The 11,813-nt window shown below is 44.6% G+C and overlaps 1 protein-coding gene across 1 annotated transcript in view; it reads right to left on the bottom strand.

The window, feature by feature from the left end:
• Nucleotides 1–2,718: 2,718 nt before the first annotated feature.
• The window catches only part of Fgf16 (fibroblast growth factor 16), a 10,835-nt gene continuing 1,740 nt past the window's right edge, over nucleotides 2,719–11,813 (bottom strand). The window contains exons 2-3 of the mRNA XM_021153886.2: nucleotides 5,052–5,155; nucleotides 2,719–3,719 (exon numbers count right to left, since the gene is read on the bottom strand). Of these exons, the coding sequence (XP_021009545.1) occupies nucleotides 3,474–3,719; nucleotides 5,052–5,155 (350 nt within the window). The 3' untranslated portion in view covers nucleotides 2,719–3,473. The remainder of the gene's footprint in view (nucleotides 3,720–5,051; nucleotides 5,156–11,813) is intronic.

Below are 11,813 nucleotides of genomic sequence, written 5' to 3'. Positions count from 1 at the left end.
AAAAAAAAAAAAAAAAGAAAATGAGAATAGTTGGGATTACTAGTCTATGTCCACATGCTGCATTGATTGCTACCCTGAGTTCATCAGCAAGAGCAAGTCCCCTGCTGTGGCATCCTTCTAGCCTTGTCTCCTTTCTGTCTTTCTATCCAGAGGGAAGAAGGACTGACTCAGCATTTATAGTCTTTCCCTGACTCACTGCTGGGCATTTTTCTTGCACATCCTGCTGTGCAATAATGTTGCCCCTGGTCTTTTCAAGCCAGAGCTAATGGGCCCATTTAAGTAACAGTAGACTTGCTTGCAGAAGATGTCGTTTTCTTATTGGTTATAGCAGATTTCATGTATCTCATAAGGAAGGCCTCACAAAGCTGTGGCTGGGTATCAAAAGTTCTAGGTAACAGAACATTGATAGCTTAGGTAATGTTTTGGTTTTAAAACCAAGGCCAGTGAGATAACTCAATGGTAAAGGTACTTGCTGTCTAGCCTGACAATTTTGGTTCAATCCCCAGGCCCCACACAGAAGAATTAGAGAACTGACTCCTGCAAATTGTGCTCCAACTTCCATATATAGTACATTCATGCCTGCAGACAGAAAGACACACATACATACATACATACATACATACAAACACCAAATTTGAAAATTAATAAAAGTGAGTTGAAAAATAAAGTCAAGGTGCGCCCAGCCATGATGTTGCATGTCTATAATCTCAGCACTTGTGAAATTAGAGAAATGAAGGCCAAATGTTCAACATCATACGCAGCCATAAATCAAATTCAAGGCAAGCCTGGGCTGCCTCAAGAAAACCAAACCAAACCAAACTGAACAACCAAAACCAATAACAAAAATCACAATTATGAAGGTATAAAGCTTGTTGTGGTATTTCACATCTGTAGTCTTAATGTTTAGGAGGCTGAAGAAGGAAGAACACTTGATCAAAGGTGTCTGAAGACAACAGAGCAAAGCCCTGTTTCAAAACAAAAATAAAAAATAAAAACAACAAAACAAACAAAAACCCCATCAAGGTCTGATGCTCACTGCTGATGTGATAATCCAGATGGGGTGGTGCACACCTCTTAAGTCAGCACTTCGGAGGCTGATGCAGAAGGATTATGAGTTTGAAGCCAGCCTGGGATACATAGAGACAACCTGTTTCAAAAGCACATCACTTTTTTTTTTGGATGTAGCGGGTTTTTAATTTTGGAGAATTTTATAGACAGTGTCTCTTTTCCATAGCTCACCATAAACAATGTTTTGCTTTCCTTAATTCTATTGGTTCTTCAAAGCAGACATTATCACTGTTGGAAAACACCCTACTAAGCTGAGCCCACTGAAATGTCCACCTTAGGGATTTCCTCAATCAGCATGCTAGCCAATGACTACATGCCATGTAATAACTTAGTTTTGTTTGTTAGTTTTTGTCTTTATTTACTGACTTATTTCTTGCAGCACTACAAATTGAACCATGGAATACTAGTGTTATTCCATTGATCTATAGTCTCAGCCCTCAATTTAGCTCTCACCACAGGTAAGTATCCCCATATGTGTGTGACTTCTTTATTGGGTACTTAAATTGAGGTGAACTTTAATAGCTCTTTTGGTTTTGCTTTTTTGTGGTGCTGGAGGGATGGAATCTAGGGCCCGTCCCATGCTAAGAAGCACTTCACCATTGATCTGCACCTATATCACTGGGTTTGCTTTGCATGTGAGCTGGTGTCTGCCTGACTCACAGGTACAATTAGTTAGAAAAGTAGCAGATGCCTACATAATGGGCAGGCTGAGGAAGAACTATCCTAGATTCCAAACCTTTGCCAATTAGGCCTTCATACTGTTGGTGTGCTCACCAAGACGTTTATCGCTTTGATTCCAACCTCTTGCACCCCTACTTCTGGAAATACCAGTCAAGAGTCGATGGATTTGAAGTCAAGATACTTTAGGGCTGATCTCGGAGAGGAAGAGCTCTGAGGTATGAAACTAATTCTTCTTCATTCTCTGAACTAACACTTGCCCACCAATTCACTTATGAACCATTTGGCTGCAAAAAAACACTAACAAAAATCTATCACTATATGCTTAGGGATCACATGTATGATGTGGAGTGCTTACTCTGGAAAGCTCAGTACCATGCAAAGTGCCTGGCCCAGAACTAAGTTTCTGCTGATTTCTATCCTTGAGCAGTTTCCAGGTGATTCCGCTGGGCAAGAGCTGCTCTAAGGGAATGTGCTAACAGTTTCCCAGAATCCTCTAGGAGAAGCCCTGGTAAAAGATGCTGGGGATGGTCGGAGCCAGTAGGATGTCTTCCAGCAGGGAAGTTGATTGGCTCAAAAACTCCTCTCCTTGCTGACTACAATTTTAATTTGCTTCACCTTCATATCTGAAATAAAGATGCACTGATTAGGTCGCTGCTCTTAGAGCTGTGGGCCCTCATCATGTCTCCAAGAAAGGTTCCTCTATGCCCAATCCTGAAGGTTTACAAATGCGAGCTTCAGTAGGAGCTGTGAGTTGAGGTCTTCCTAAAGCTCCCTTGAGTCATGGGACCAGAAAAGAGCAGTAGGTCTTGAAGAAGGCGCCTGGATAATGCTACCAAACTAGATGGAGTTACCCAGCTCAAGCTGCATCAGCCTGTCATTGGGGATTTTATTAACCTGGAGGGAAAAAAAAAAGCTGGCCAGACTCTTCATTCTACTGAATGTGTGAAGCAATAGAATTAGACACTGGTTTTATAATATAAAGACAATTTTATTGCCAAATAAAAGCCTTTAATAACTCATTTTTCCTGTTTCAGTAGGACCTTATTCTTTCTGAAGAAAATCCAGTCATAGCATCTCTCATTAAAAATAAAATTATTTTGAAATAAATAAATATATAAAATAAATAGCATATACATTTTATAAATAGTTTGTCCTTATGCACAGTATCCACGCTTACATTTTAATATCATTTCCTTACAACCTACCCCATATCTCCCACTTCCGGTGGCAGGAAAACTGCATGTCAGGACGAATGAGAGATCTGCAGAGCCAGGGTAGGGATGGCTTGCAGCAGGGTTGGAGCCCCTAGGATTTTCCAAATAACACTTTCCCAAAGCTCTTTAGGTAGCATCTGTGGCAGATTCCTTGGTCTTTCATTTGTACCCCATCTCAAGGTATCTGGGTAGATTGTGAGGCAAGACAGCCTTGGCCCTTAGTGGGGGCCCTTGTTCTTTGTCATGCCACATCTCGGGAAAGAACATGAGTAAAACAAAAAGTATATACAAGTTTCCCTCAGAACCACCCCTCCCCCACGTCCCTCCCCAAAATAACCCAACCTTGATATACACTTTGAACAAGGGGACAGCTGGGTCACATTGAACAGTGAGTGCTTCTCTGTTATCTAATTGATAGGAAGGAAGGATTGAAAAGCTATGAGTATAGTGTTTGCAGAGCCAACCATGGTCACAGAGTACATGGGTCACAGAGGTGGCACCACAGGTCCATTACCTATAGCGGAAGAGATCTCTGGACATGGAGGGCAACTTAGAAGGATCTACTGGCCTTGGTAAAAAGTGAGTGAATTTCTGGTGTCGTTTAGTCCTGTATCCCTCCCGGGGTGAGCCGTCTTTATTCAGGGCCACATAATACTGTCTCTCCGAGTCCGAGTGTTTGTACAAGGTGGAGGCATAGGTGTTGTACCAGTTTTCTTCAAACTGTTCCCGGAAAACACATTCACGTGTGAGTTTCTTCTGTGAGGGTGAGAAAATAAAGCAAAGCCCATTACATGACTATTCCTCCTATCCTAGCTTGCTGGTGGAGAAACCCTGAAATAGCAACAGCACATTGAGATTAGAAAATTTCAGTCCTGTCTCCCTATGTGACCAAGGCTTTTTCTAAGCTGCACAAAACCCTCCCGGTTGTATCTTCATCCTCCTTCAGGAGCCAAACAAAAATATTTCGGGTGTGATCTTTGCTGAAGCAAAGACATTTAGAGGTGCTGGCCTTGGCTGGCTCTTTAAACCCCAGAATTTCCATTATTGCCTTCCAATGCCCCTCTGGCACCCACCGAGCTCACTTCCTACTTAGGGCTAATAATGTTCAAATGCATTGAGATTACAGTCACCCACATCAACTGGCAGGCAAAGGCCATGGGTCTATATAAAGCTGCATGGGAGGTGAGCTGTGATCTCTCCTAATGAGCGGCCTGTCAGTTGGAAAGCTCAGAAAAGATCTGCTGGAAAAGCTCCTCCAATCTGGCTACTTCAAGCTGGCAGCTCCTGGGTCTTCTGCTTCTGGCCCTTCTCATAGTTGATCGCGACGCCATACTGTTTGCTGAGGTGCCCGATACTGAGTGCTGGGGACAGGCCTATCTCCCAGGTGTCAGGGAAAAATGTGTTCTGATTTCATGGGGTGTAGCCAGCCAGAAAGCGTGCTATGTGACTCAAAAGTCCAAGCCAGAATAAAGGGTTAAGGCCAGAGAAGTTATGCCCCAGTGCCTGGTTTGCTTCCAGAACACAGAAAATGTATTGTAGCCAGCCCATTCCTTGCTAGGGGTTGGGGCTGTCACTGGTCCCTGGAACCCTCATTCTTCATTCATTGTTGTTATTTGGCCTTTGGGGCTCAGCTGAAGCAATCTGGAAACCAGGGGCTGGTTTATTAACTTCAGAATCCTTACTGGAAGGCTGGCTCTCTCATTATATGTTCTTTTGAGCCTACTCATCAGGTACTGCTTATGGGTACCCGTTAAAACTAAGGCGTGCTCTTTAGATGAGTTCATGCCTCAAACCCTGAGAGCATCTCCTGACAAGCCAGCATGGCTTCTTCTTATCACAGCACTAGCAGGACCTCTAATGGAAAATGTGAAAGCAAACATATCCCAGAAAACCTTGTTTGGATGGAGGGCTGAACAAGTGAAGCAGTATAATGGAGCAAGGCCCTGAACAGCCTGGAACAAGAAGACTCTGGTCCTTTACAGTCATAAAAGGGCTCTCAAGTGCTTGATAAACAGTTTTATCCTTTGCCTCAGGCTGTCCAAACATTGGTGGTCATAGCCTCTGATAAATAGAAAGCTTGGAACTTACCGATCCATAGAGCTCTCCTCGCTCATTCATTCCTAGGTACAGGCCAGAGTCCACTCCCCTGATGCTGATCAGCCCCACAGCCAAGCTGATAAATTCCAGAATTCCTGGGACAAAAAGTAGAACACCGTTCTGTTACTAACATGGAGCTAGGGGCATGAGCTGTTGAGGTGACATGAGCTACCAGTTATTTACCCCCAACTCCAGGCAGCCCTGGGCACACATAGACAATCATCAGAGGGACCCATCTCCTGCAGCAAGAAATGAAAACCTCAGAGAAAGTGCTCAGTCATTCCATGCCTCAGTTTTTCCATATGTAAAACTGAAGAGACAGTGCCTTCCTCCACTTAATGCTCTTAGATGCGAGATTTTTCTGCTTTCTTTTGCAGTGCCAGTGTGGGAACTTGGGGTCCTGAGCATGCTAGGAAAGAGCTCTACCACTAGGCTATACCACCAAGCCTCTTATGCATGCGGGGGTGAAGAAACCATGGGAAGGCTTTCCACCAAACAGTCCATGATTACGGTGTCAGTGGAGTGGAAGACCACACATTTCAAGAAATGGCAAAGCAGTGTTCTCAACGCCAAGTCACCCTGTCCCTCCCTGGCACCCACCTGCATTCCCTTGCTGTCCTCTAGACTGAGCAGTTTTCAGCCTCTCAGTCCTTAAAAAGCACATGAGGCTGTCAACTGCCTGTAGCTGACTCTAACGAATGACACACAAGCCACACTCTGTTTGGTCACCCTGTTTAGGGTAGGAGGGAAAGGCTGGTGTGAAAAATGTTCTCAGCTTGCTCAGTCCCAAACTGACAAGTCTGTGACAAGTCCCCTTCCTCTTGAGAATTTAAAGTTGAGCCACAGCTGAGTTGGCAGGTAGCATTGGACTCCATACTAATTTGAGATGTTGCAACTTTAAGGGGAAAGGGAAGAAATGAGAAATGTCCTTTTGACCGACAAGGTTAGAGGTGAAGATTTGAAAATGTTTTCATTTACCCTATGAGGGAAAAAAAATCAATTATAGAGAGGGCGAAGGGACAGGGGAACTAAATCATGGTAGTACTGAAGATGTCATGATTTTGAAAATAGTATATCTATTACCTAGAGGGATGTTAACAATCAGTTAGATTCTTTGAGATTCCTCCCTCTAACCACGTTCTCAGCAGAGATGGAAAACTTGCTTCAATTGTCTGAAAGCATACACTGAGCCCACACACCTAGCTATCTTTCATGCCAAAATTACAATTATTAAGGGTAATATTTTGAATATTCTACATAGGAGGTAGAGCTGATCCCACAAAGATAAGGGATTTGAGGCTGTAAGGTAGAAAGGCACCATGCCTGATGGTTTGAGTTTGATTCCTGGGACCCACATGGTAGAAGGAGAGAATTGACTCCCGCAAGCTGTCCTCTGACCTCCATATGTGTGCCACGGCACATGCATCATATGAAATCTCTCTCACTCCTCTCTCTGTCTCTGACACTATCTCTCTCTCTTACACACACACACACACACTCACACAGATAAATACATAAATGTAATAAAGAATTTTTTTAATAAATGGGGGGGTAGTCTCTGGCAATCTGTCACCCAAGTGCTAAAGTCAAAACTTAGGAGCACTTCATTCTACAATCAGGTTGAAAACTCCAATGGGAAGTTTTCTATAAAGCTCAATGGCTGGCAGGCAATGGGTAGGCATTCAATCGTGATAGCAGCTTTGGGGGTACATGTTTGGATGGCTCACTTGGATCTGAAAGATCTATAGTTCTACCACTAGTTTACGGGACATTTGAGAGTTGGTCTTTTGGTTTTCACATCCAGATATTCTGAGTCTTATCTTTATTCTGATTGCTAGTTAACTTTTAAACAGTGTATTATTGTTGCCTGTACTATACATGGCACATATGCAGAGATCAGAGGACAATGTTGGTGAAGCACTTCTCTCTCTTTATCGTGGCTTCCAGGAACTGACCTAATTTTCAGGCATGTGTAGCAAGTGCTTTGACTTCTGGCCCAGCTAGCTCACCAGGCTAGAAACTCTTCTACTACAATGCGTATGGTTTCAGGAAGAGAAGAATACCATAGGATGGTAAGGAAGGAAGGGGCAGACAGTGAGGATGGGAGCTAATCAACTGCTGACTTCATGAACAACAAATCTTCAATTGTCTGAAGGAGGTTCTGCCCTGATAAACATTTCAATCAACAACTTAGAAGAGGACACAGGAGCCTAGCTTCCCTTAGCTCCAGAAGACACGCATAGCTGAGAGGGATAACAATCAAGCTCCAGAGAGGTTTCCAAAGGTTGGGAAATGGGCTGGTTCTAACAGAATAAGCATAATTAGAGACAATAGAAAGTATTGCACCTTGGGGCCCAAAACCACCTTCACAAGATGTTTGGATTTGTGTTTTTGTTGAGGGAGGGTAAGCCTCACAAGCACACAGCTAACTTCACTCTGTCGTTTGCTTTGTTTGAGGGCTTTTCCATCATCCCTCTCTCTCCCTGTATAGCTCTATATCCTTTCCCCCAAAACCCCACTGAACTCAGGCCTTGAACGTGCTAGGTAAGTCACCTACCACTATACTATGTTCTATCCTAATCCCTGCGTATATTCTTGAGGGTGTGTGCCCTTTTGTATTTCAGTGTCCTCTAAAAATATTGGTTTTGGTGCTGGAGATTGAACCCAGTACCCAGAGTATTCTGTGTGCATTTTAATTATATGTAAGTCTGTCTGTCTCTACAGTGGGGAAATGTGTCCCAGTGAAACTTAACTAGCAATGGCTTCAGGGATTTCACTGAGCAGTTAGCTCATTATGAAGGTGATTAGCAGGATTATTGAAAAGCTAATATAGGGTTGACAAATGACTCAGCAGGTAAAGGCACCTGCTTTCAAGCCTGCCCACTTGAATTCAATTCCAGGGACCCATGAAAAGGCAAGAACAGTGGGGGTGGTAGATATGCCTTGTCCAACACCCCCCCATCCCTCTCTCAACCCCCCCCACTCTCTCTCTCAATATACCCCCTCATTCTTTATCTCTCTCTCCCAACACCCCCCATCTCTCTCTCTCTCTCTCTCACACACATACACTAAAGAAATAAAATGTAAGTAATTTTAAAAGTGTAAATTAGGACTGGCAAGATGGCTCAGTGGATAAGGTCAATGGCTGCCTAGCCTCCAATCTGAGTTTGATCCCTTGGGATTCACACGATGGAAGAAGAGAACTGACTGCTGAAAGTTGTCCTCTCATCTCCACACAAGCACTGGTGCTTCTCCTTCCTCCCCAACCCACACAATCGAAAATAAAATTTCAAAAAGCCAATGTAAAACTGGTTGCCATTATCTGGATGTAGAGGCATGTATCTGTGCTGCTAATCCACAGGAGTCTGAGGTTGGAAGATAGGTAATTCAAAGCCAGCCTGGGATACACAGGGAGATAGGGAGACTCTGTCTGGAAAACAAAATAAAGAACACACACACACACACACACACACACACACACCAGGTAAATTGACACAGAGCTGTAATCCCAAGATTTAGGAGGCTAAAAGAGGAGGATCCCAAGTTTGAGGCTAGCCTGAGCTACACAGCGAAACAATGCCTTTAATCATTTGTTTTTGAGCAGGGTGTGGTGTCGCACGCCTTTAATCCCAGCACTTGGGAGGCAGAGGCAGGTGGAATTCTCAGTTCGAGGCCAGCCTGGTCTACAAAGTGAGTTCCAGGTCATCCAGGGCTATACAGAGAAACCCTGTCTCGAAAAATCAAATCAAAACAAAACAAAACAAAAAACCCCAACAAATCAAAACAAAACAAAACAAAAACAAAAAAACAAAAACCCAAAAACAAAACAAAAAAATCATTTGTTTTTGAGACGGGATCTTACGTAGTTCAGGATGGCCTTGGAAATTGAACTTCGTACGCAGCTTCCATCTCCTAGGTGCTGGGGTTACCTTGATGGTTTTTTTGTTTTTTTTTTTTTGTTTGTTTTGTTTTGTTTTGTTTTTTAATTAAAAATGACTGAAAACCTAGTTGTAAAAATAGAAAAGAAAGTGGAGCTAGGCTGTAGTCAGAGATCTAGTTACTAACACAAGACAAGGAACTGGCCTACCACTCTGCCGCGGGTCCTGGCAGGCTCATGCTGGGGTTGGTTCTGTGTCTGGTTCTACTGTGTCGAGAGAGGGCTGTGGAAAAACAGAAGCATGCTCAAAGTAGCATGTCTGTCTGGCAAGGAGATTCCACAGCATGCCTTGACTCTGTTCCGGGTGCTAAACTCAGATGGACACTAGGGCAGGTTACCTCTGAGCCTCCAATCACAGCGGGTCCCCCTTTCTCTAAATATCCTATACCTCTGACTACTCTGAGATCATTAAGTAGCAGAGAGCAGGCTGTGATCTCACTTCGAGAGACCTGGTATGAGAACAAAATCATGAAACCCAAGAGGTGTGGCCATTTGAGTCACCACATTTTTTTTCTCCAACTCTCTGTGAACCCTGATGCCAAAGGACAGATCATACAGGATGTCGCTTGGGCTGTGTCCAGTAACAGGGGTCTCCAACAGCTGGAATCATCCCTGCCCAGCTGTCTTTGGGCATCATTTGCCTTTGCCAACTTTCCTATTAGTTGGATTCAGACTGTGGGAACCCGGTGGCACATGATGATGGAACAGATATTTCTAAACCTTCTGCTGAATCCAGGCCAGCGTGAGAGGGGAGAGAAAACAAGCCCTTTTCATATTTTCCCAGCTACAGCTGGACAGGGGTGTTAACAGAAAAGCGTTGAGGCAAAGTACTAAGTAGACAAAGTTTGTCATCAGTTCCTTCAGTCCTTCGAGGCCCAGGACCTCCATCTCCTCTGCCTCATCTTGACCTGCCCACCTCATGCTCTGGCATTTTCTTGACAGTTTCCAGACTCTTCTCTTCTTACACCTCTTTCCCCAGGGCCTCAATCAAAACGGATCTGTCCTGGGCCCCACTGTTTCAGAACCTAGCTAGATGACTGGCTAATGTGTCATTTAATCTGCTTCCCTCAGCCATCCTGTCAGACCTTCGGGGCCAAGACAGTGCTGCGCTGGCCCTTTGCCAAATAAGAACCAGATCGTTCCAAACCCAAAGCAGCTGCTGCAGCCTGCGCCATCCCACCTGGCAGGAGGCCTCTCCTCCAGTCTAGCTCCCAAGCCCTGCCTGTCAGTCCACAGGTGCCCCTCAGGAATGTCAGGCTCCCTGTGAACCTCATGTAAATGCCACCAGCCAGGCGGGGACTGAACCACTCCTGGCTACCGACTGCAGATGGAGAGCAAGGAGCAACTATGGTGCCAACAGGTTATTATTTGGAGTCGGGGCTGCACTTGGGCTCAGCCTGACTTGTTTAGAACACATGGATTCCAGGGTAATCCTTGGGCCCCCCCACCCCCCGCTCTCCAATTACAACAAATAGCTATTTACTTTACATGGCCTTCGGAGACTTCCCTCCCCCCCCACCAAGCAGAGATCTATAATATTTTATATCTTAAGTCTGGCCTACTTTACCCTGCTGGAATGTTGACTGCTAAAGCACTTATGGAATGTTAAAGTTTCGATTTATTGAATACTCTGGCTGATTAACTCAAATGTGGAGGGAGGAGAGTGTGAGCAAATTCAAACCCCACCTCGTCCTGTGCCAAAAACTAAACTGAGCAAGAGTGTGTTTGCAAGTTGGCAGGGGAGGTTATGAAGAGACAGTTTTGACCGGTTATCATTTCCTTTACAGGAAATGCACAGAGCTGCCAAGAAATCAGGGAAGGAGGAAAGGGAAAAGGGGATGATGTGGAGGGGGTCTCAGGCAGCTTGTGTTTTCTAAAAGGCCAAACCCAAACTGAAGCAAGCCAGGTTAAGCAGCAGTGCAAACATCCTCCATCAGCTTTACTTCCTTTGGTTTCTCCTTAAACTTAACACCCTGAGCAGGTCTGGGAGATGAAAAGAAATCAAGATGTGTCTTTAGGGAGGCAATTAAAGACCACTTATCCCAAGAGCCTATTACTGATTTATGTTGACCTTGTAGATTATTGGGCTCAGCTCAGGCACAGAGGCAGACAAACATAGCAGCTGGGGGGCAGTTCACAGTTTTACCAATTTCACCGCCCCCAGTCCACATTTCACTATCATTTAGTGACTTTGCTTTTATACACATCCATATAAACACACACACACACACACAGACACATATGGGTCTTTTATACATTATAGCATAATAGCTTTAGGCCATTTCTGGGAGCCTCTGAGTTGAGGGTGCGAGTCCCAGTCCTTATGAAGAAGAACAAAAGGGGACTGCAAAATCGCAAGTGATGGAAGGGAAAGAAGCCAAGTTAACACCCCCTCTCCTCCCACCCGCCTCGTCACCCTTTTGAGGACCTGCTGCAAGTTTATACAGACACCTGCAACCCTCCATTACCCCTCCCAACCTACTGTACTCCAGCTCTGTTTGAGTGCATTTTTCCAAGATGACATAGACCTCATTACGGTTCCTGCCTGCTCCCAGCAAGGAAGGCCAACCCTGGTCTTAGTTGTCTGCTAGGCTTGGCCTTAAGCTGCCCCTCGGCTGCCCCCTCCTCTGCCCCCATCTTCTTTTCTTCTCTTCTCTTCTCTTCTCTTCTCTTCTCTTCTCTTCTCTTCTCTTCTCTTCTCTTCTCTTCTCTTCTCTTCGTTCCTTTCCTTTCCTTTCCTTTCCTTTCCTTTCCTTTCCTTTCCTTTCCTTTCCTTTCCTTTCCTTTCCTTTCCTTTCCTTTCCTTTCCTTTCCTT

This window comes from Mus caroli, chromosome X, assembly GCF_900094665.2.
Source record: "Mus caroli chromosome X, CAROLI_EIJ_v1.1, whole genome shotgun sequence".
NCBI classification, from domain to species: Eukaryota; Metazoa; Chordata; class Mammalia; order Rodentia; family Muridae; genus Mus; species Mus caroli.
This window is presented reverse-complemented; position numbering and strand designations above follow the sequence as displayed.